Raw genomic sequence first — 19552 nt, forward strand, 5'->3', positions numbered from 1 at the left:
AGGCAGTCTGGTCCGGGCGGTCCTGACGGGAGACGTCGGCACAAGCGCTCGTGTTACAGCTCTGAAGATGAACTGATTGTAAAGACACGGCCCTTTCCTGCCTTGTTTCCATCTGTGTGTGTTGGGAGGCTCAGGGACCACGATGACGTCTGGAAGCTGCTGGGTTCGGCCCGTCCTGTCCCGAGCAGCTGCCACTGAATGTGTGTGGGTGTGTCTGCAGAGACGATGGGATCTCAACAGGGTTTAGCTTAATAGTTTTCAAATTTAGATGGTTTGCAACATAACAGGAGTCTCCGTAATCTATCTCCATATCTATCTCTATACATCTATATATCTATCTGTCTCCACATCTATCATTATACATCTATATATCTCTCTATCTCTCTGTCTCCATAATTATTTCCACCTCTTTGGATCTCTCAATCTCCCTTTCTATCTCTCTATCCTTATCAGTTTCTCTGCCATCCATCCATTCATATATCCAATCTGTCCTTTTCACTTCCCCATCTCTTTCTATCTGTCTCCCTTTACCGTGTCTCTATCATCCATCTCTCTATCTATCTGTATCTTCTTCTGTCTATATCCATCCATCATTTTGATTTGAGCTCCATGGATTAGTCTGAATCAATTTTCTCTGCTTCCACCTTCTGAAAGACGAGTGTTTGCTCTTCCCTGTTTTATATGTTGCTGAACTGAAAATCTCTGTGTTTGGAGATTGTTGCTCGGATCCAAACCAGACATCAAGAGGCATCACTTTTGAAGAGTGGGATGGACATTCTTCAGTCTTTTTGTTGCTTTTCAGACTGGTTTTGGGAAGATTATTGACAGATGTATCGATATCTTATATCTGACGTATGTAATCTTTACAGACCAGTGACTTGGATAAGGTTCCAGAGGAGATGGTGGCTCACAGCAGTCGACAGGAGCTGTCGAGGAAACACAGTGACGACGGTGAGTATCTGCGAAGGGAAGATCCCCCGATCAGGGAAGATAAAACACAGCCATTGCTTTTTCCCACATAGAGATGTTTGCGACACCACATTCTCCTCCTGTGAACCATCAAATAAGGGTCTCAGCTATTTTCTAATGAGATGAACCTTCACCCTTTCACGTGCATTGTGTGTGTGCGTGGCTCCTTATTCAGAGGCACTGGGCTTTTTACGGCTGCACAATAGTTTGTGTAATGGAGGTCAAAGCACTGACCCTTTACAATCTGATGTATTCACTCTAATTATTGAGAATGGTGGAACCCACACAGGCATTCGTGTCGGAGAATGCTGTTTGAAGTATAGGTACAATGCTGCTTGAGAAAAGCACCTGACCTAACAACAGGAGAAATCAAGCGCTCCATTCAGCTCTGCTTGTTAGTGTTGGCCAGTTTCTTGATGAGGTTCATGGAAAAAAACTGAAAAAGTAGAAACACTATCCCCAACTGTGTTATGGTATTTTACCACATTCTTGTGAAATTTTTGATTTGCTGCCAACATCATTTTTAATGTCAATTTTGTGTTCATCGTGGAATCAGATAAAAAACACACTTTTTCATGGCCAGGGTTATAATTCATTTCTATTCACATTTATTGAAATGCTTATATAATGATCAAATCCAATACACAAGACATTAAAGGCAATGTTGTGCTGAAAAACAGATACAAATATATAGCCTAGGACTCCTCAGGGTTAATGGAATAAACTATGATGAAGGAAAACCGAATGTTCATGAACCCCAGAGGTTGATTCTTCATGTTACTTGTGACATCTTTGATTTGTTGCCACCATATGTTTTTACTCTTTTCCTGTAAATGTTCGACCTGGTAAAGATATTGGTTTCATTTTTTAGTTCAACATGGAATTTAGTGAAAATCACAGCTTGTAGGGGCAGGAGGCTGGGGTTTATATTCTATTCCTAATTATTCAATTTCATGAATTCAATTAACATTTGTGTTTGTTTTGTCAGTTTTCACAGTCATTGAGAACGGCACGGAGCATTACCACCAGACAGAGAGAAAACCTGATGATTTCCAGGTAAGAAGCAAATCCACCAACTCATTACCAAGAAATACTGGATGTGCATGAGTCCACTATGTATCTGAATAATGCTGTTCCTGTGGTATTCACTTGCCTTTAAGTAACATCAACAAATCAATTCAGAGGAAATCAAAGTGATTTAAACTTTGCTTTGATTCTTTTCTCTGTTGATGATTTAAGCATCTTGTATTTACATTTTTTCGAACATACCATTTTCTTAAAGCTTTACTGCTTCCAAGATAGAATAAGAATCTACAATTATTTTTAAAATGTGTTAATTATGTTTATTTCATGTCGTTTTACCCTCAAGAAGGCCAATGGATGATTACTCATAAACACACATGTAAGGGCCATATAAAGACAAATAACATGAAGCTGTTGTTTTAACATTTGTCAGATTTCTCATCACCTGGAGGAAAGGTTTAAGATTTTTTTTTGTCAGATGGAAATCCTTGATGTGATGTGATACATGTGATCCTTCACTTTAGAATAAAACACAAACATCAGCACAAATGTGAAGTTAAGCATTTTCACCTGCAGATAGAAAAAACGAACCTAAATGTGTTGTCATGCTTTAACATTAAGTTTACAAGTCTGCAACTGTAGCATCTATAACTTTTCACAGCACTTGTTACTCTGCAGAACAGTCTTACTGTAACGCGTCTCATAGCTTTAGTCTGAAAACCCCCGAGAGCCGATTTTGTTCACTGACCAACTTCTGAACTCTGCGCGGTGACTCTGAGAACTGATACCCAGCCAGTCCGTGCAGCATCCATTAAGTATGCTGCACTTGGCTCCCCGCCTTACTCGCCACTGCTGAATTTCCCAGGGCTATGAGGGAAAAACTTCTCTTCCTGCTGTAACAAATCATACCAGTGCTGACACAACCACTGGCCTGCACCGATTTGAAAGATCCCTGACCCTCTTGTGTGGATCTGGGATCTGTGCTGCTGTGTTAATCTACAGTGAAGATGTAGCGCTGATGGTGCAAAGATACATGCCGTAGAAAATATACCCAAACTGTTCATTTCCTTTAAACCTGTTCAGCTTTCTTCAGTATTGATAGTCTTTGTAAATATTGTCTTATATTATGTGCAGGCATCTGTCCTGTTTGCTTTAATAGTTTTACATGTTTATCTTTGTTGTCAACAGTGGAAAAAGAACACAGATACTCGGACAAACACAAAAATGAAAAAATAACCATACAAGGTCACACACACGCACACACACACACACACACACACACACACACACACACACACACACACACACACACACACACACACACACACACACACACACACACACACACACACACACACACACACACACACACACCTCTTCTAGCTGTCTCCAAGTGCATTGTGGGGTCTTATCAGGCTGGACCGAGCACAGCTGGCAGTGGGCAGTATGTCTTTCGGCCGACGGGTCCATTAGACAGATGGAGGCTCTGCAGGTTAATGATCAGACGAAAACACGTTAAAACTGCTTCTTCACCCGAGGACTATAAAATATTTGGTTGTGATTTATTTAGCTTGAATTTGGATAGTTTGATTTTGAGTTTACACATTTAGACACCGACCAAGATGCAGATTTAGAAAGATAGTTAGAAATTGAGAGCTTTTGTTTAGAAGTGCTGATCCCGGTACCAATGTTTTGTAGATAAAAACATGTGATATCTGCAGCAGAAAGCACGACTCATGTCCTTATTCCAGCATGCTCTACTCATGCTCAGTGCATTTGCTTGTCTGCGAACATATCTGACACGGAGAATCGCCTGCTGCATCCTTCACATGTCTCAAAAGGCCAACTCAATGGCTTCAAGGGTCATTTATGTTTTCTTTCAGTTAGAAAGGTCATATTACAGCCACATCCACATATTTCCATGTGTCTTTTACATCGGCAAGTTTGCTAAGCGATAGATCTGCTAAGTTGTGAGAAATTACCTCTTAAGAAAGAGACAAAAACAGCTGTTTGTCCCTGTGTCTCTCTTCAAAATGTTCTGCCATCGTTGAATCTTCTTCCTCATGTCCTGTGGTCGTCTCGCTCGAACTGGATTGCCACTGGTTGATGTTGTTGCTTTCACCCAGAGGACACAGTTAACTCAACTCATCCATCAGCGACAAGGCCAGTGCACGTGGGAGCCACAGACGACCAAAACAGCTCCTCTTCATTATCACACCTGCCACCGAGAAGTCAAATCCTGAAGCTGTTTTGCAGGAATAGACATCTGTGTGTCCTAAAATTTCATTCTCATATCTTTTAGCACAGTTTCCCTCCAGGCACCACGCAGGAACTAGCTATCATTTGGATGGATTTCAGGGACCCAGCGTTCAGACTCAAGGTGCTGGTGATGAAACCGGAAAACGCACCCACTGCTTTTCTGAGCAGGTGTGAAGAACGCTTATCTCCCTGCTAATTGTGCCAACACCTCTGCGAGAACTTCCTCTCCGCCCACAGCCCTGTCCTTTTTTTAAACTTCCTGAGCGTTCATGAAAAGCGGATCCTGCCTCTCCCACTCATGTTGACGCTGGATTAGAGGGAACAGATTGTGGAGGAATCCAAGCAGCTCCTCAGTCGGCGCACTGTAAACAAGGACTCCTCCTGCCCACGTGAACGCCAAATGAGTATTTTAAGATACAAGTGCGAGAAAAGGGACAATAGAGAATATGGTGTTTGTGTGTCTTTACCTTGTGTGTAGTAATGCACCAGTTTTTTCATCATTTCATTAATTCAAATCTGTGTGTCTGTTCTTTGTCGTTTAGTTGGAGCAGAGTCAGCTACAGAAAGACATCCTCAAACTCAACACCTATGTGGCCTTGTTCAGTTTCACTCCCCAAGAGAGCCATGACCTGGAGATGAGGTGAGTTTGTACACATACACAAACCCACGATGACAAATTGTTGACTGATACGGTCCAACGTTTCGTAATATCCTGAAGAAAAGGTGAAGTGAACATATATAGCAATCAAAATTCCTCTGCGGGCTGATTGACTCCAGCAGGGATTCATACGAACACATTCGCAGGTCACCTGAGGCCACCTGCCAGGCAACAGCTAAAACACCAAGATGTTTCACTGCTTATTTCACTTTCATTTCAAAGCATCAATCCTTAACAACTCCTAAATATTGTAGTCGCTTTTTTAAATGATTATTACTTTTCATGATTCAGACAACACATTTCATCTCCTGCTACCAGCCTTCTGAGACTCATTCTCTTTGTATTTCTCAGTCTCGGTGACAGCCAGAGATCTGAGGTGTTATGTTTTCCAGTTGTACGTCCAATTAATCTCATTTCTGTGAACTTGATATCTGAACACTTTGAGGGGATTTGCTCAAGTTTTTGGTGCAAATGTTCACCTGGAATCGATGATGGCCTGATCAGAATTTGTAGGTCAAATGTCAAGGTCACCGGGACCTCACAAAACCGCCTTTGTCTCGTGAACTAGTTGTCTTTCGAACGCCTCGAGAGAATCATTTCAAATTTGGCACAAACGTTTACTTTGATTCACAGATGAACTGATTAGATTTGCGTGATCAAAGGTCACGTGGCCTCACAAAACACATGTTTCTGGCCACTTGAACATGATATCTCCAGTCTGCCTCAAGAGAATTTCTTGGTGTGTTGTGTGACTGATACAGTCAGGCACACAATCGAAAACACACACACACATGTAAAGAAGGTGTTAAATTCCCTGTAATAGCACGTGTCAGTGTCTGCTGTTGTAGAGCTGTCTGCTCCTCATCAGCCTTCTTCTACTCTGGATCATACCAGGAAATCAAATTGTCTCTTAATTGGTGCATCTGTGTTTCTCCTGTTTCATCTTATGAAATCAGTGCGCTCAGAGCAGCACGGGTGAAAATATACAAGAATACACAGAAGGAACTAATTAGCCTCCTGTTTTTAGGTAATGCTCTTCAAAGATGTATTTCTCTTGAGTGGCCTCATTAATGATACCTGAATGTGTGCTGTGCTGTTCTATTAATATCAGTCAATCTCATGTCTTACTGAATTCATCCTGAGAGACAAGTACAGGCTTCAAGAAGTCCCTCTATTAGTCAATTTATAGCGTCCATTAGGGATTTTACCAGTAGCTTAGATTGGATCATAGAATTTTTATAAAGATGGACGAAAAACCAAGTCCAAAACTCCAAAACAGAAAAAAATGCTGGATTGCAAAAAGGCTGAAAAAAGGCTAAACCTGAAAAAGCACAAGGAACAGGAAGACAATAGAAACATGACATCAAATACTGCGATGCACCGACAACATGTGAAAGGCAATGAACTGACCAAGAGAAGCACTGAGACTTATATATGCAAGGGAGGAGGGGATAATTGAACACAGGTGAAACACATGAGCAGCTTGCTTGGGGCGGGAAACAGGACAAAGACAGGGATTAAAGCCTGAGACACACGAGGAGTAAAAACTTCAAAATAAAACAGGAAACTGAGAACTCAGATTCAAGACTTTTTTTTATCATGTGCACAACAACTACACACAGCAGTTGCTCTTGATCTCAGAGTGTGAAGTCATGACAGAGAATTATCACCTGAATGTGGAGCCTCACAGTCTCAGTTTGAGCTCATTGTTGATCTGTCCGGGCCACAACCTTCCTGTTTTGGTTCCGACGCTCTCACGGCTTTGTTTTCGGCCGCAGCAGGAAGTTGTTTTCAGTGATAAAAGACTCCCACAATGCTCGACCTGCTCCGCACGCGTTCGAAAAGGACTCACAGACATACACATACCTGCCAGCGAACATGGTCAGTAATTTAGTGAAGAAGCTGAATATCAGGAGCTGGTCAACTTTTTGTTTTTGTTTGTTTGTTTTATATTGTTTTTTATTAACGTTGTCCTCTTTCTGATTGTCGTTGTTTTGTCTCTGCTTCACGACATCTTTTGTTATTGTTTCGATTTAAGATTCCTTTATTGTCCCACATCATTTAAGACCCCTAGTGTCCAGGATTACATATTGTATGTTCTTAAGCCTACAGATATGGAACAATAATTCATTATAGCTGAACACATATGTTTCTTATTATCTCAGATATGATGTGAACCTCAGGCTGCAGATTTGATCCCTTGCCAGAGTTATGATTGATAAGTAATCGTCTGCAAAATACTTTGAAACAGGCCCTCAAAAACGAGAGTATTCATCATGAAGAGCCCTTCAGCCTAGGTACACATATCTGCCTGGTTCTCACAGAGGATTTAAGGATATAAGAGTGCACTTGTTTCTGCCTCTACCTCCGCACACACACACACACACACACACACACACTAACAAACTGACCCTTCCTCTCCCTTGATCATGAAAAACTTCACTTGGCTTCATTTGAAATTCAATGACTTTTCCTCAAGCATCTCTGTCCTCTGATTCCTCCTCTACAGTGCAAAGCTCACTCAATGAGAAGGTTCAGTTTTCATTTTATGAGAGAAATTCAGTTTCTTCACTTGCTGCCACATGCTCTGGTACGATTACTGTGGTGATCTATGATGGTGACAGATTCAGAAAATGCAATTCTTTTGTTGTTTCATCGGTGAAGATTTTTCCAACCCTTTTTCTTTTCTTCATTGATTACTCATACATGATTCTGAAGTTCTGTAAAAAAAGAATGCTCATCTGTATAATTTTCTCTTGTTTCTAGTTTAATCAACATGTGGCTGCTTTGTTTTCATCACCTCATTAGATTTTACAGCGCTGTGTGCCGGGCTGTTTCTTACGGACAATAAACACTGTTTTCTGAGTCACGATCATTATAACCGAGCAACGACAGTGAGTGTTGTAACTCAACCACAAGAAGAAGAAAAAGGGAAATTGTGTAAACTAACACTCGACTCAACTGTGCTGGTTCCTTTGATTTTGAAGCCAGTGGCTTTGAACAGATGCTAGTAATTACTGCACATGCGGCGATGGGGTACAATGATTCATGCATTTCGTGAAGTACCCACCGCAAACCGGATTAAGGGGTATCACATGTCACATATTCTCAACCGAGAAATGATGACTAACATGTTCTCTGCTTCAGTATGCAGCATATGTAGCAGGGCCTGTTAGCTAAAGTGACTCCCTTGTAGATTTTAGCTGCTGTTGCTAATTATGCTAACTTTTAGCTTAAGTATTTCCAGGTGATAACTTTGAAATAAAAGTCTTGGGTATGTGTTAAATTTGCCTTGTATTGCTACATACTGTTAATCATACTGTGCTAAAAAAAATGAGGCCAATTTGAACAGGTCCAACTGTAAATTATCTTCACCAATTTTTTATCCATGTAAAAAGAATGAAAAGTATGAGCCAAATTACCCTTGCATTTAGGATAGGTTATCTGCCCTTGTATTATAGTATAATAAAATATATAAGATGCTAATGGTGCAAAATTCTAATATGGTAGCTATCCTATATAAAGATAGGGGTCCGATCACGCCGGACCACATTCAGAGGGGGTCTGGGTCACATGTGTCAACATTCTTTTAACAGTGTGAAGGCATATGTGTCCTGGGCCACCTATGAAGGACCTCGGTCTCAGCTGAGGTCCTCTGACCACAGCCACGATAGCAACACTGATCACCACATAATGATCGGTACTTTCCTTTAGTTGGTCAAATCTTACACACACACACACAAACACAGACACACGCATACACACACGAACACTCACACACACACACACACGCACTAACACACACAGTGACATCGGATACATCTGTAAACTCAGACTAGGTCAATACAACATCATTTGGTTTAATTTGCATGCAGAGCAGGGAGGTGAGAGCCGATCACAAGTCCCAGGAGACTCATTCACAGCTCATTGTTACCCTATCTTGTGTATCAGAGGAGGCTAAACGTTTTGGCTGATTTTGTCTTTGCTTTGTCACTGCAGAGCGGGAGACAAGATCTTATTGGCCGACGACTCTAATGATGACTGGTGGAAGGTAGGTCCAAACTGGTGAAGCTCCCCTAAACAGTTTTTCATATAATTAACCTTCCAACAACCTTGAGTTTCCCACTAAAATTGAACAAGAGTTTTCTAATCTGTTGTCCAGTTTTCTTACAATGTGGCTTTTCCGCAAAGCACAGAAAATGCCAGATTGAAAAACAGGATTGATAAATTACCGGACATCCAGCTTGTAAATTATAGGAGCAGGGCTACAGGCTGCTGCAGGACAGGGATGCATGACAGATAAATTGCGGAGATAAAAGGGCCAAAACGTGACTGCACAGAGGCCGCCTGCTGCCACCAGACCGTGAGGAAACTCATCACACATTTTAATGCTGTTGCTGTTCTCTGCAGCCTCTAGATAAACAGACATCTGGCCTGTTTTTTCTTTTGAACAATGGACACTTTAACAAGTCGAGAGGATGTCATTAAACATGTGCTTGTGAAAACCACGGTGAAACGAAACAGCAACATCTTATCTTTTCTATCTCTATTTAAAAATGGACAACGTCTCGACCCGCACCTGGTATCTGCAGTATGGGTCATGAATCCAGATTACGTTGATTTATGTTGATAAATGGTTAATGGACCAAATTCAAAAGTTAATAAAAAAAAATCCAAAACTGTTTCTATCATGAGTAGAAGCTGAGCCTGAATCACAGAACCCCTACTGTTGTTTCAAGGCTTCTATCTAATCATTCATAAAAACGCTGGCTGTGTAATCCACTAAGGTCCTTTGCAGCTTTTTTCTGTGCGTCAGCAGTTTTTTAATGTTGGATTAACTCATTTTTTCCAGGGGGTAATTGAGGATAGGATCGGTTTCTTCCCGGCAGCCTTCGCTCATCAGGTGCGGGCCGAGGACCAAGTGTTCAGGTGCAACAGGACATTCATTGGCTGCAAGGAACAAGGCCAGATCACCCTGAAGGAAGGACAGGTACTGATAACTGTGATTAGCCCTTATTAGCCCTCTGCAGCTCCCACCTCACTGCCTCCCTCTCACACTTACATCCACAGAGCAGCTCCACTGCAGTCGTCACTGGATCCTTCTCAGGATTCACCAGTCAAGTAGCATTTGGGCACAACGGCCCTTCTTAGATCAGGCTCCCTTTTTTTTTCCCACAATGCATTCCAGGACACGTTGAGACTCAAAGGAGTCCCAACATGCCTGAAGGTTGAGCAAACCTCATTGGAGATTAAACCACAGGGCACAAGACAAGTCTGTGGCCTCTGTTTTCCAGTCTCTCAAACCCAGGGGAAGATGTTTAGTACTTAGAGCAAAAATGAACACAGTGTCCTCTGGTCCATCGTGACGGTCAGCGAATGACATTTGGAGAAAATGTGATTAGTTATTTCGTTGTTGATAAAATTCTTTGCATATTGTTCATACACACAAATTCTCTCCTCATAAAATGTTTATTGTAACAACAGATATCAGTGTTTGGTCTTCAGAGCTCCTTGCAACTACAAAGCCAGTGGCTAGTTCTGTCACGGTGTCCGTCTGTCACATTGTTGTGAACATGACATCACAAGAACACCTAGTCACAAAGTCTCCCTTCTGTTTTCAGATCTGTGTGAGCAGTGAGGGCGAGCACAGCGGCTTCCTCCGAGTGGAGAGTGGAAAGAAGAGAGGCTTCGTGCCCTGTGACGTCCTGGAAATCATCTGAGAGACACACTCAGAGAAGTGAAGAGAGAGAGAGAGAGAGAGAGAGAGAGAGAGAGAGAGAGAGAGAGAGAGAGAGAGAGAGAGAGAGAAAAAAAGAGAGAAAGAAAGAAAGGGAAGGAACTTAAGATCAGCCGCCTGCATGGAGGTCAGAGGAGGAGGAAACTGAAACGAAACAAATGGTGACGAGACACCAGTGATGCTGGTTTGGTCACTGACGACTCCAGGTCAGAGTCTCTGCACCTTCCTCACTCGCTCTCAGCACAAACAGACAGATGCTGAGATGATGTTTTCAAGACCCGGAGGTCACTGGATCCCCGGATTTTATTTTATTAGAGCCAATGAGTGTTTTTTCCCATTAGTTTTATTCTGTTTATTTTCTGAAAGTGAGCTATTTATACCTGAGAAAAGGAAAACAAACACCACATTAATTAATTCCAAGGTTTAGGGACATATAGCGGCATACAGGGCTCTTAAAAAGCCCTTTCAAAACTTGATCGAAATGTAAGTGAGGATAAATAGGAAAATAAGACCTTACTTTCTGTAAAGCCTTAAAACCCCAAAACATCTGTTGGAAGTACTTCCTGTATAACCTCCAGCGTACAGTTACAGTCCTAAAAAAAGGGTTTTCCACTTGTTTCTGGTGAGAAACTGCAACAAAGAGATGTGGAGGAGTATTTCCAGAGGACTTTGACACAATAAAAAAAAAGGCTTAAGTAATTCTCTGGTCTTCAAACAACATCACCCTCACACAGAGAATATCTCCCTCACTGCAATCCAGGGTTTTACTTTATCTTGATGGTAATATACATTTCGTTATCATTTACCAAATTTTACATTTTACATTTTCTTCGAGCTGCAGAATGTACTAGATTTATATTTTTCAGTATTGTCTTCATTGATAATTGATTGATTTAATCTCTCTTTTTTTGTTTCCATCAAATATTACAAGGTTAGTTAACATGAGAGGATGAGAGAAGGCGCAGTTCTGGTTGAGGGACTCTGGTTTTTTATATTAATTTGATGATCAAAGCTCATGTGATCCGATGGGGATGACTTGTGAACGCACAATGGCGTTCACGAAAATAGACATTTCCAGTCAGTATGTTAACTTTAAATGCGATCACTCTCTTGTCGTGTGCCTTTCTGGCAGGGTGTTGCATCTTAGTAGATATAGTATATCTCTTAAAGGCTGTTCTGCACTGAAACTTGGCTTTACTGAATGTCCAAGAATACTTTATTGTACATAATGTATGTATGAGATTAAAATTCCTTCTTTAGCACAAAAACTAAACTCGTGTTGTGTTGATTTGCTGTTATCTCACATTCTTTCTCTTCTTCAGCATTTTCACCGTTTTCATTTTCGAGAATTTGCAACAGTTATATAAAAAACACAACAAGTATTTCACAATCCAATGATTCTTACATGAGTCAGATTAATTCGAGCATTTTCATCCTGGCTCTCTTTTCTTTTCGAGCTCAACAATTAGCTGTCGATAATCAGCTCATCATTTGCTCGAATGGTCCCCACAATAAAATGCATTATGCAAATATGCGTAGCGTGATATGATTTGTTTGGAAAACAGCAGGAGCGTGTCTCAGTTATTCAGTGTGTAAAGAAGCAGAAAGTTTTCAAATACTGAAGTTGAGGGGTAATTAAATAAATGACTATGACTGTGACTGTAAGGCAGAGAGATGGAGAAGTTTTAAATGTCAGTTTGGTCTCAGATTGCACAACTCTGAATACAAGTTTTATACTTAAAAATCACAAACTTTTGGCCGAGAGAGCTGAAAGCACTGCAAATTAAGAAAACACATGCAAATAGAAAACAAAGGTGCAAAGTACGAAAACAACTTTGACGACACATGCGGTGCTAAAAGTCAAAACACATACAAATACAGAAACCAGCTGCAAATTAGGAAAACAACCCCAGTAATGTTTCCAGGGGACCGAACAAAGTGATGAGCCTGGCTAGTTCAATGCTTTGTGAAGTTATTGGAGTCTGCTACTTGTCAGTGGGGATGGAACTTCACAAAGCATTGTATTTGCTTGTGTTGTGACTTTTTGCAGTGCATTTGTCGTCAAATTGATGGTTGTTTTCTTAATTTGCACGTGTTTTTTCTATGTGCATGTGTTTTCTTAATTTGCTGTGCGTTGAGCTCTCTCGGCCACCAAAGGACAACCTAAACCAATGTTTGGCCTGTGACAGGTCCATTAATCATAAGTAAGAAATTAAACGACTGAAAGAGTAAAGGAACAATATAGGGAAAGTTACATCAACATTTGTGCTGCTCTTTGTAAAAAGATAGAAAACAACAAATAACTTTAGCCATTGTTTCCCGCACTTGCACTTGACCCTGTCCGGTGTCTCATCCGATCCCCTCACAGCTCAGTGAGTCTTCCTGATTCACCCTCATCTGATCTGTGCAGCCATCTGAGCAGAGAGTCAGTGTCAGTGCACAGTGTGTTTTTCAGTGTCAGTGGAATAGACACACATACACACACGTACATACAAACACACACACACACACACACACACACACACACACACACACACACACACACACACACACACACACATACACACACCAGGCCATCACCACAGGACACCAGAAGGCCTCACACACTTGACTGAAGCACCCCCTGTTGGTTTATTAGGGTAACAGCGTGATCCAGTTGGAGATTAGCTGATTGTACAGCTGTAGTTTAATGTGAGAACAGGACTAAAGAGTATTAGGAAATGCAGGCAAATTATTTTCCTATATATATATATATTTATAACTGTGATGGGTTTAATGACTGAGTGTGATGTGCAACATGAAACTTGTGATCAACCGGCTCTTCAACTCCTCTCAGTTCTGTGGAACATGTCCAACGGCTCATTGTTGAGGCGTCCAGCCCACAACTGCACCATCAGTCACATATCGCATTGTTTTTAGTCACTGCAGGCAACTGTGTTTAGTGTAATGGAAAATGTTGTCATTATACCACTCTATATATTATCTCTGCGTATTCATACTATTCCTCCTTGTATAACTGCCAAGATGACTCAGGGCCCCCCCCCCCCACCAGGACCCTCGAAGAGGCCTTCAGCCTGTGTCTGGGTCTTGGCTTGGCCAGGAAGCCTTCAGCATGTGCCTGTGTCTTATCTCCTGGGATTTTACTATTCACGCAGTTCTCACACATAGTTCACATTCACACACATACACACACACACACTCACACAGACACACACACACACACAAACACACAAATACACACACACAAACACACATACACACATATACACACACACATAGTTCATACACACCAATATCATCACTGCATCTGCATAAGAACCACACGCCTGCAACTGTTTCTTTGTCATTCCCTCTGCAGAATGCTCTTCACACGCTGTATGATTGTTTCACTTCCGTACAAGGAATAAAGTATATTAAAAGACTATGATTCTCTAATCTCTTTATTTCAGAAGTCTCACCGGGTCAAATTTCCATTACAGTAGATGAATTTTCATTTTTGGGTGAACTATCCCGGTTAAAGGCAACATGCAGGATGATCCAGCTGATAGGTCCGTACAAAATGTGGCCCCTGTTCAGTGAATCATTAACAGGCTACAGCTTTTAGTCTGCTGCTTCACAATGCTCATGAGACATGAGAGTCTGGGACCATGTGTCTTATCAGTTTTGGGACCTTAGATCAATATACCAACAAATAGGTCTGGTAGAAAACTTAGATACCTTTTTTTGTACAAAGTGCATGCGAGAAGACACATAAGCCAACGTGTGAGCGTTAAATATGGTTTGAAGGTGTGAAGCAGGAAGAACAAATCGAGCAACAGTTGTGGTGGTTGTTCTCAGCAGCTCAACCTGTGAAAACCAGTTCGTGAAAACTCAACTACACTGTGAACCAGCAAGATGATTCATGGTGAGACTGACGAAAACCATGCATGGTAGCTCAAGCCAACATTTAGACATGCAAATAATTTAGATTCCTCAGAGAAATTCCTCTAGATGTGGGTCTGGTGACGTTAAAGTTGACTGGACTGCAGGAATTTTCCGAGGGGTCTTGTGCCCTCTTAGCACATCTGGAAGGAATCATACCTGCAGACTTGCTCTGCCATTGTGGAATCAGGTTGCTTGTGGTTAGGGTGAACAACCGACATATTGGCGGCATTAGTCTGTCAGTGATCGCACAATTGCACTAGCAACCAAACACAATTGTAGTACAGCTGAATTTTCCATTGAGCTTCCCAGCAGCACAAGAGCACACCTCCACAAGGGAAGAGAACAATAATCTGGGGCAGGAAGCTGTCTGGAGTCCCTTACTTGTCTCACAAATCCCCTTTGAGCAGACTTTGGTTGCCTGTCATTCCCATCATAATAAAATTCTGTTTTGTCTTTTTTCGGAATAAAATGAGTTTTTACATGTTGTAGTTATTCTCATTTCATGCTATAATATGAGTTACAACCAGGTGTGAATCCAGAGTTTGACCTGAATTGAGGGTCACCAGTTTTTAAAGTCGAGGTCTGCTGAACTACGTTTCTTTTCTTTCAAACAATTGAGTCAGAATAATATTAGCAACTGAGATGACAACATTTGAAACAGATACATGAAAGACATCGGACACTTGATTAGTTGCAGATTCATCATTGCATATCGTCTATTTGCAGACGACGTCCAACTCTCCGAGGGAAGCTCCTCAACATGGAGGTTTAGAGTGTCAGTTAGATTAAGTCGTCCCAGTAATTGAACTTCTTTCCTCCAGCCTACGTGATTTAGAGGTTATATTTTAGACCAGTTCCCATTAAGCTGCTGACCAGATCTGGGTTTTTCTGCCCTGGATCCAGGATGATGCCACTAGATTTCTGACTTTAGGTCAAATAGATGGTCTCACATTATATACACCATATTATCTTCACTGGCTCCCCTCCATATGGAGCGCTGCACCATCACGTCCCTGCACACCCAATGAATCTACACCTTTACTCAGCTGCTCGCTCTGTCAGGTCCCGTCACTTAAATCGCTCACATATCCTACGCACTCGTGGAAGGACTTGATGGAGCTTTTGAGGCTGTATCACAAAGTTTTTAAATGCTCTACTCTTCCTACACCTCTAAGGTTTGCTTTGTGAAATGTATGAAATGTAATTACTAAATCATAAAATGTATTATTATATCTAAGACAATGAAATATCCAAAATACATAAAGCTCATCATAATCAAATTTTGTCATTCTCAAATCAAGTTTATCCATAAAGCACATTTCATAGACTCAATGAGCTTACAGTTTTTTTTCGATTGCTTAAGCATGATTTTTTCAAAACAGGCCCGGTGTTTCAAAATACTACACACTATCAGCACAACCACACACCCAATCAGCAGAACACCTCAGATCCTTTGCAAAATGAAACACTATACACTAATTTAGCAAAACCATATTTTGTTACCACATGAAACACACACGCTGTTTATGACTTACAGTTGTTTTCAATTGCATAAACACTAAAATCAAAAGTATTACACAATTATCAAAACCTTACACTCAAGGAGCAAAACATGGCCCGGATCTGCACCACTAAAGGGACAATGTCAGCTTTACACTTTTTGCAAAACCATACACACAGTGATCTGCAAAACATTAAACACACTTGTATACATTAGACACAGAATTATATCAAGATGTCACTTCCTTGCAATTCCTAAGCACTGCCTGTCAAATGACCACCTCTATGGCCCAATTGGTTCAACACAGCCATCAGGTGTTTAAACATGTGCTTAATTGTAAACACACCAATCAGGTTTAAACACTATACAAATGCAGCAGCCGAGTTCAACTGAATTCAAGTATTTAAAAGGAAATTGACAAATATGCAATAAATAGGGGTATAATCTTTCACGACATGCTATATCTACGGCCGATATCTCAACATCCCCCTCCTTTGTATGAAAGAAAACACAACTCCCCAATGATTTTGATTCAATTCAGCTTCGATGATGAATATTGTTGCTTATTTTTATATTGTGAGACTTAGATGGTGAAGCTTTAAACCACAACACACCGACACCCAACTTCCTTTAATGAGCCATGACTCAAAACAAGACAGCTTGAGTTGGTGGTTTGAAGGAAGTTTTCTGTCAGTCTCCTTTCCACAAAACCATCAGAGAGCGAGCCACTGTGTGAACAGCTATTTTGTGGTTTCTATTTTCTACTGCTGCAGGAGTGTTGCTGTGCAGCCCCTCACGTCTGGCGTGTATAAAAAGGGGCTTCGCTGCAAACACACAGATCAGAGATCACTGCTCGCTGTCAGCCATGGCAACGTCTTCAATCCTCCTGCTCGGTCTCCTGGTGACATGTTCAGGTGCTCACTACGTTCTGTTCAAATCTTTCTGTGTATCGGATTGTAGAAAAACAGTTTTGTCTTAAATTTAACTTTGTTTGTTGTGCCTTCACAGTTTGGACGGTCAAGGGGAGAAGCTTTCAAATTGATATTGATGATCAAGAGCAGGTGGATGTGGAGATCTCCGTGGAGGCCGGCAAGGTAAGAGCCCACATGGCTGCATTAAAGAATTTAAGTGCTAGTAAATTATTCCGTGTTAGTTAATATTACAATATGAGATGTTTAAAGCAAACTGTGTCTCTTTAGACCAGACATTAATTAAAACATTTTAAAGCAACAGTATGTATTTTTTACTGAGCAACAGCGCTCCCTGCTGCCACTCGTCGTGATCCATCGTGTTGGCACACCGTGTCTAAGCGATTCAGTGGGTTTCATGTAGAGAAAGAAAACAAAGCCTATCAATGTGTTAGACTGGAGCTCTGAATACAATGATGGGGACTAACTGACCACAACTCCTTTTCCCAGATTCCAGGTGCATGCTGGGCCTGCAAGTGGGCTTTAGGGAAGGTGAAGAGAGTCATCGGACCAAACGCCACCGCAGAGGTAAAACAGTGTCTACGGGCCTCATCAGAAAATATCTAGAGCCTCTTTGAAAGAGAAATAATATCATTTTCCCCCCTCTTACAGATGGTGAAGTCACACTTGAATTCCATCTGCAACGAAATCGGCCTCTTGAAATCGACATGTCGGAAATTTGTGAAAGTGCACCTCGGAGAATTGATCGAGGAGCTGACGACCACGGACGACGTGAGGACGATCTGCGTGAACACCAGAGCCTGCAAGTGAGTGACCAGTCCACCATTCACATGCCAAAACCACATGGGCACACTGCTCTCAAGGTTTAATTAAATCAAAAACACAAAATGTTCAGAAAATAATTTTAAATTATTAATTGGTCACATCATTAAAAAGGTAAACGCTGTAACTACAACTCTTTCAGGATAATGTACTTTCCCTCAGTATTTAAATGTTTTGCTTCTGACTCCCTCTAGACTGTATACTGAGAGAAATATTTTACTGTTTACTTATTAGACTTTTTATAATACAATTTTACGTGCTTGATAAATGATCAGTTTATTACTTATGATTACTGGTACAGATTTAACTACCCAACAAGTAATCTAAAGCATCTCTGTTTAGACCACAACATTAAAAACACAATTTATATATTATATTATATTATATATTACATTATATACAATAACAACAACAATAATTATATAATTAAGTATTGGGATTTTTTTTATGAGGACTTTTACTCATGGTTTTTTTAAGCACCTTATGTTAATACTAATAAATAATTTTACTTAAGTCCTTTTTTTAATGCAAGATGTTTACCTAATACAACATAATGCAACATAATAAGTAATGAATTGGTTATGTTTTCCACCACTGACAACTAATACTCTTTTTCTGTGTTTGTTTCTTAGGCCAAAGGAAGTGTCTCATCTGCTCTTTTATCCAAAACAAGAGGAGTCACATACTGAAATGATTGAATATCCCTAATGTTTTGTGCATGCATTAAAAATCCAGCAGCATTTAATTCATGAGCAAGAAAAAAAAAAAGAGTTCTTCCTGTTCCTGAGAGCCTGATTAAAAATTGCATACTCAAAATCCGTCCGATATGTTTTTGTATTTTACTTGTTGCCCTTTGTCTGCTTGTTATATTAAAGAGGGGCCATCTTGTTTCAAACCCCTCAGTCCTCGGACCCTTCAGTCAGATAAGGTGAATGTCCCCCTACAAAAAGAAAAAATCCCTTAAAAGAAAAACACTCAGATATATAGAAAGTAAAGAGAAACAAGAGAAGAGGTTGGGTCTGAGGAACTAAAACATCATCGACTATGCTTTACATACGAGGTTTAATAGGTTAGTTGAGGCTGAGAAGGACCTGCCAGAGGGAGGCAATAAACAATGAGCAATCAACCTGAGAAAATGGACGAGTTTAGTTGAGTCTATAATGTGCAAATCAAACTTCCTCAAGCATTTAATGTGAATTTCTTATACTTTGAAAAATCGTAGATAGAAATAAATAGTAAAAAATTACTGTTATGATTAGATTCTATTGTAAACTAATAGGAAGACCTTTAATTTAATAATCTAAAACGGGTCATATGAAGCATCATCATCTCAGCAGTGGAGAAAGAGATAAAAGCAGAGGCTCAACAACAAAGCCCTGGGGTACCCCACCCCCCCTCAAACATAAAATTCTGTTATAGTTCGGTTGAGCGACAGACCCTGAGAGGCGATTAAAGGTTTATGAATATATTATTCCAAGGTACATGGGCTGAAGGTTTCTGAGATGCAACAATTTTATTTAAAAGGGATAGATTGAAAGTTTGTGTTCTGAATTAAAAGATAAGAAAGGCCAGTCTTGATATTCACATGCATGCTCATGCAAAACTAAAAATGCGACCACAATGCTGAGAAAACGAGGCAAAGTCCCACGGCAGTAATGTCTCTGGTTTCTGTGGCAACTTCTCAGAAGGATGTGGTAGTTTCTTCACTTGAATTCAGTTTCAATTTGACA

General features: G+C 40.7%; 2 protein-coding genes across 3 annotated transcripts in view; both read left to right on the forward strand.

Annotated features, from left to right (window-relative positions):
* stac (SH3 and cysteine rich domain) overlaps positions 1-11341 on the forward strand; it is a 32999-nt gene extending 21658 nt beyond the window's left edge. For both annotated transcript variants that reach the window (XM_053434244.1, XM_053434245.1), the window contains 6 exons: positions 870-951; positions 1958-2025; positions 4794-4891; positions 8909-8960; positions 9762-9899; positions 10531-11341. In XM_053434244.1, coding sequence (XP_053290219.1) covers positions 870-951; positions 1958-2025; positions 4794-4891; positions 8909-8960; positions 9762-9899; positions 10531-10629 — 537 coding nt within the window. In that variant the 3' untranslated portion in view covers positions 10630-11341. The remainder of the gene's footprint in view (positions 1-869; positions 952-1957; positions 2026-4793; positions 4892-8908; positions 8961-9761; positions 9900-10530) is intronic.
* Positions 11342-16723: 5382 nt separating this feature from the next.
* LOC128450807 (antimicrobial peptide NK-lysin) lies at positions 16724-18638 on the forward strand. Its single transcript, XM_053434494.1, has 5 exons — positions 16724-16985; positions 17080-17165; positions 17490-17567; positions 17652-17806; positions 18455-18638. The coding sequence occupies exons 1-5, from the start codon at positions 16937-16939 to the stop codon at positions 18528-18530; spliced, it is 444 nt and encodes a 147-aa protein (XP_053290469.1). The 5' UTR covers positions 16724-16936; the 3' UTR covers positions 18531-18638.
* The last annotated feature ends 914 nt before the right edge of the window (positions 18639-19552 follow it).

This window comes from Pleuronectes platessa, chromosome 11 (genome assembly GCF_947347685.1).
Source record: "Pleuronectes platessa chromosome 11, fPlePla1.1, whole genome shotgun sequence".
Classification (NCBI taxonomy): domain Eukaryota; kingdom Metazoa; phylum Chordata; class Actinopteri; order Pleuronectiformes; family Pleuronectidae; genus Pleuronectes; species Pleuronectes platessa.

What these genes read in the sequence shown, in the direction of transcription:
- LOC128450807 (XM_053434494.1), top strand. Translation starts at nt 16,937, where the DNA reads ATGGCAACGTCTTCAATCCTCCTGCTCGGTCTCCTGGTGACATGTTCA. An exon ending in TCTCCTGGTGACATGTTCAG is followed by an intron (nt 16,986 to 17,079) that starts GTGCTCACTACG and finishes GTGCCTTCACAG; the next exon opens with TTTGGACGGTCAAGGGGAGA. An exon ending in GTGAACACCAGAGCCTGCAA is followed by an intron (nt 17,807 to 18,454) that starts GTGAGTGACCAG and finishes TTTGTTTCTTAG; the next exon opens with GCCAAAGGAAGTGTCTCATC.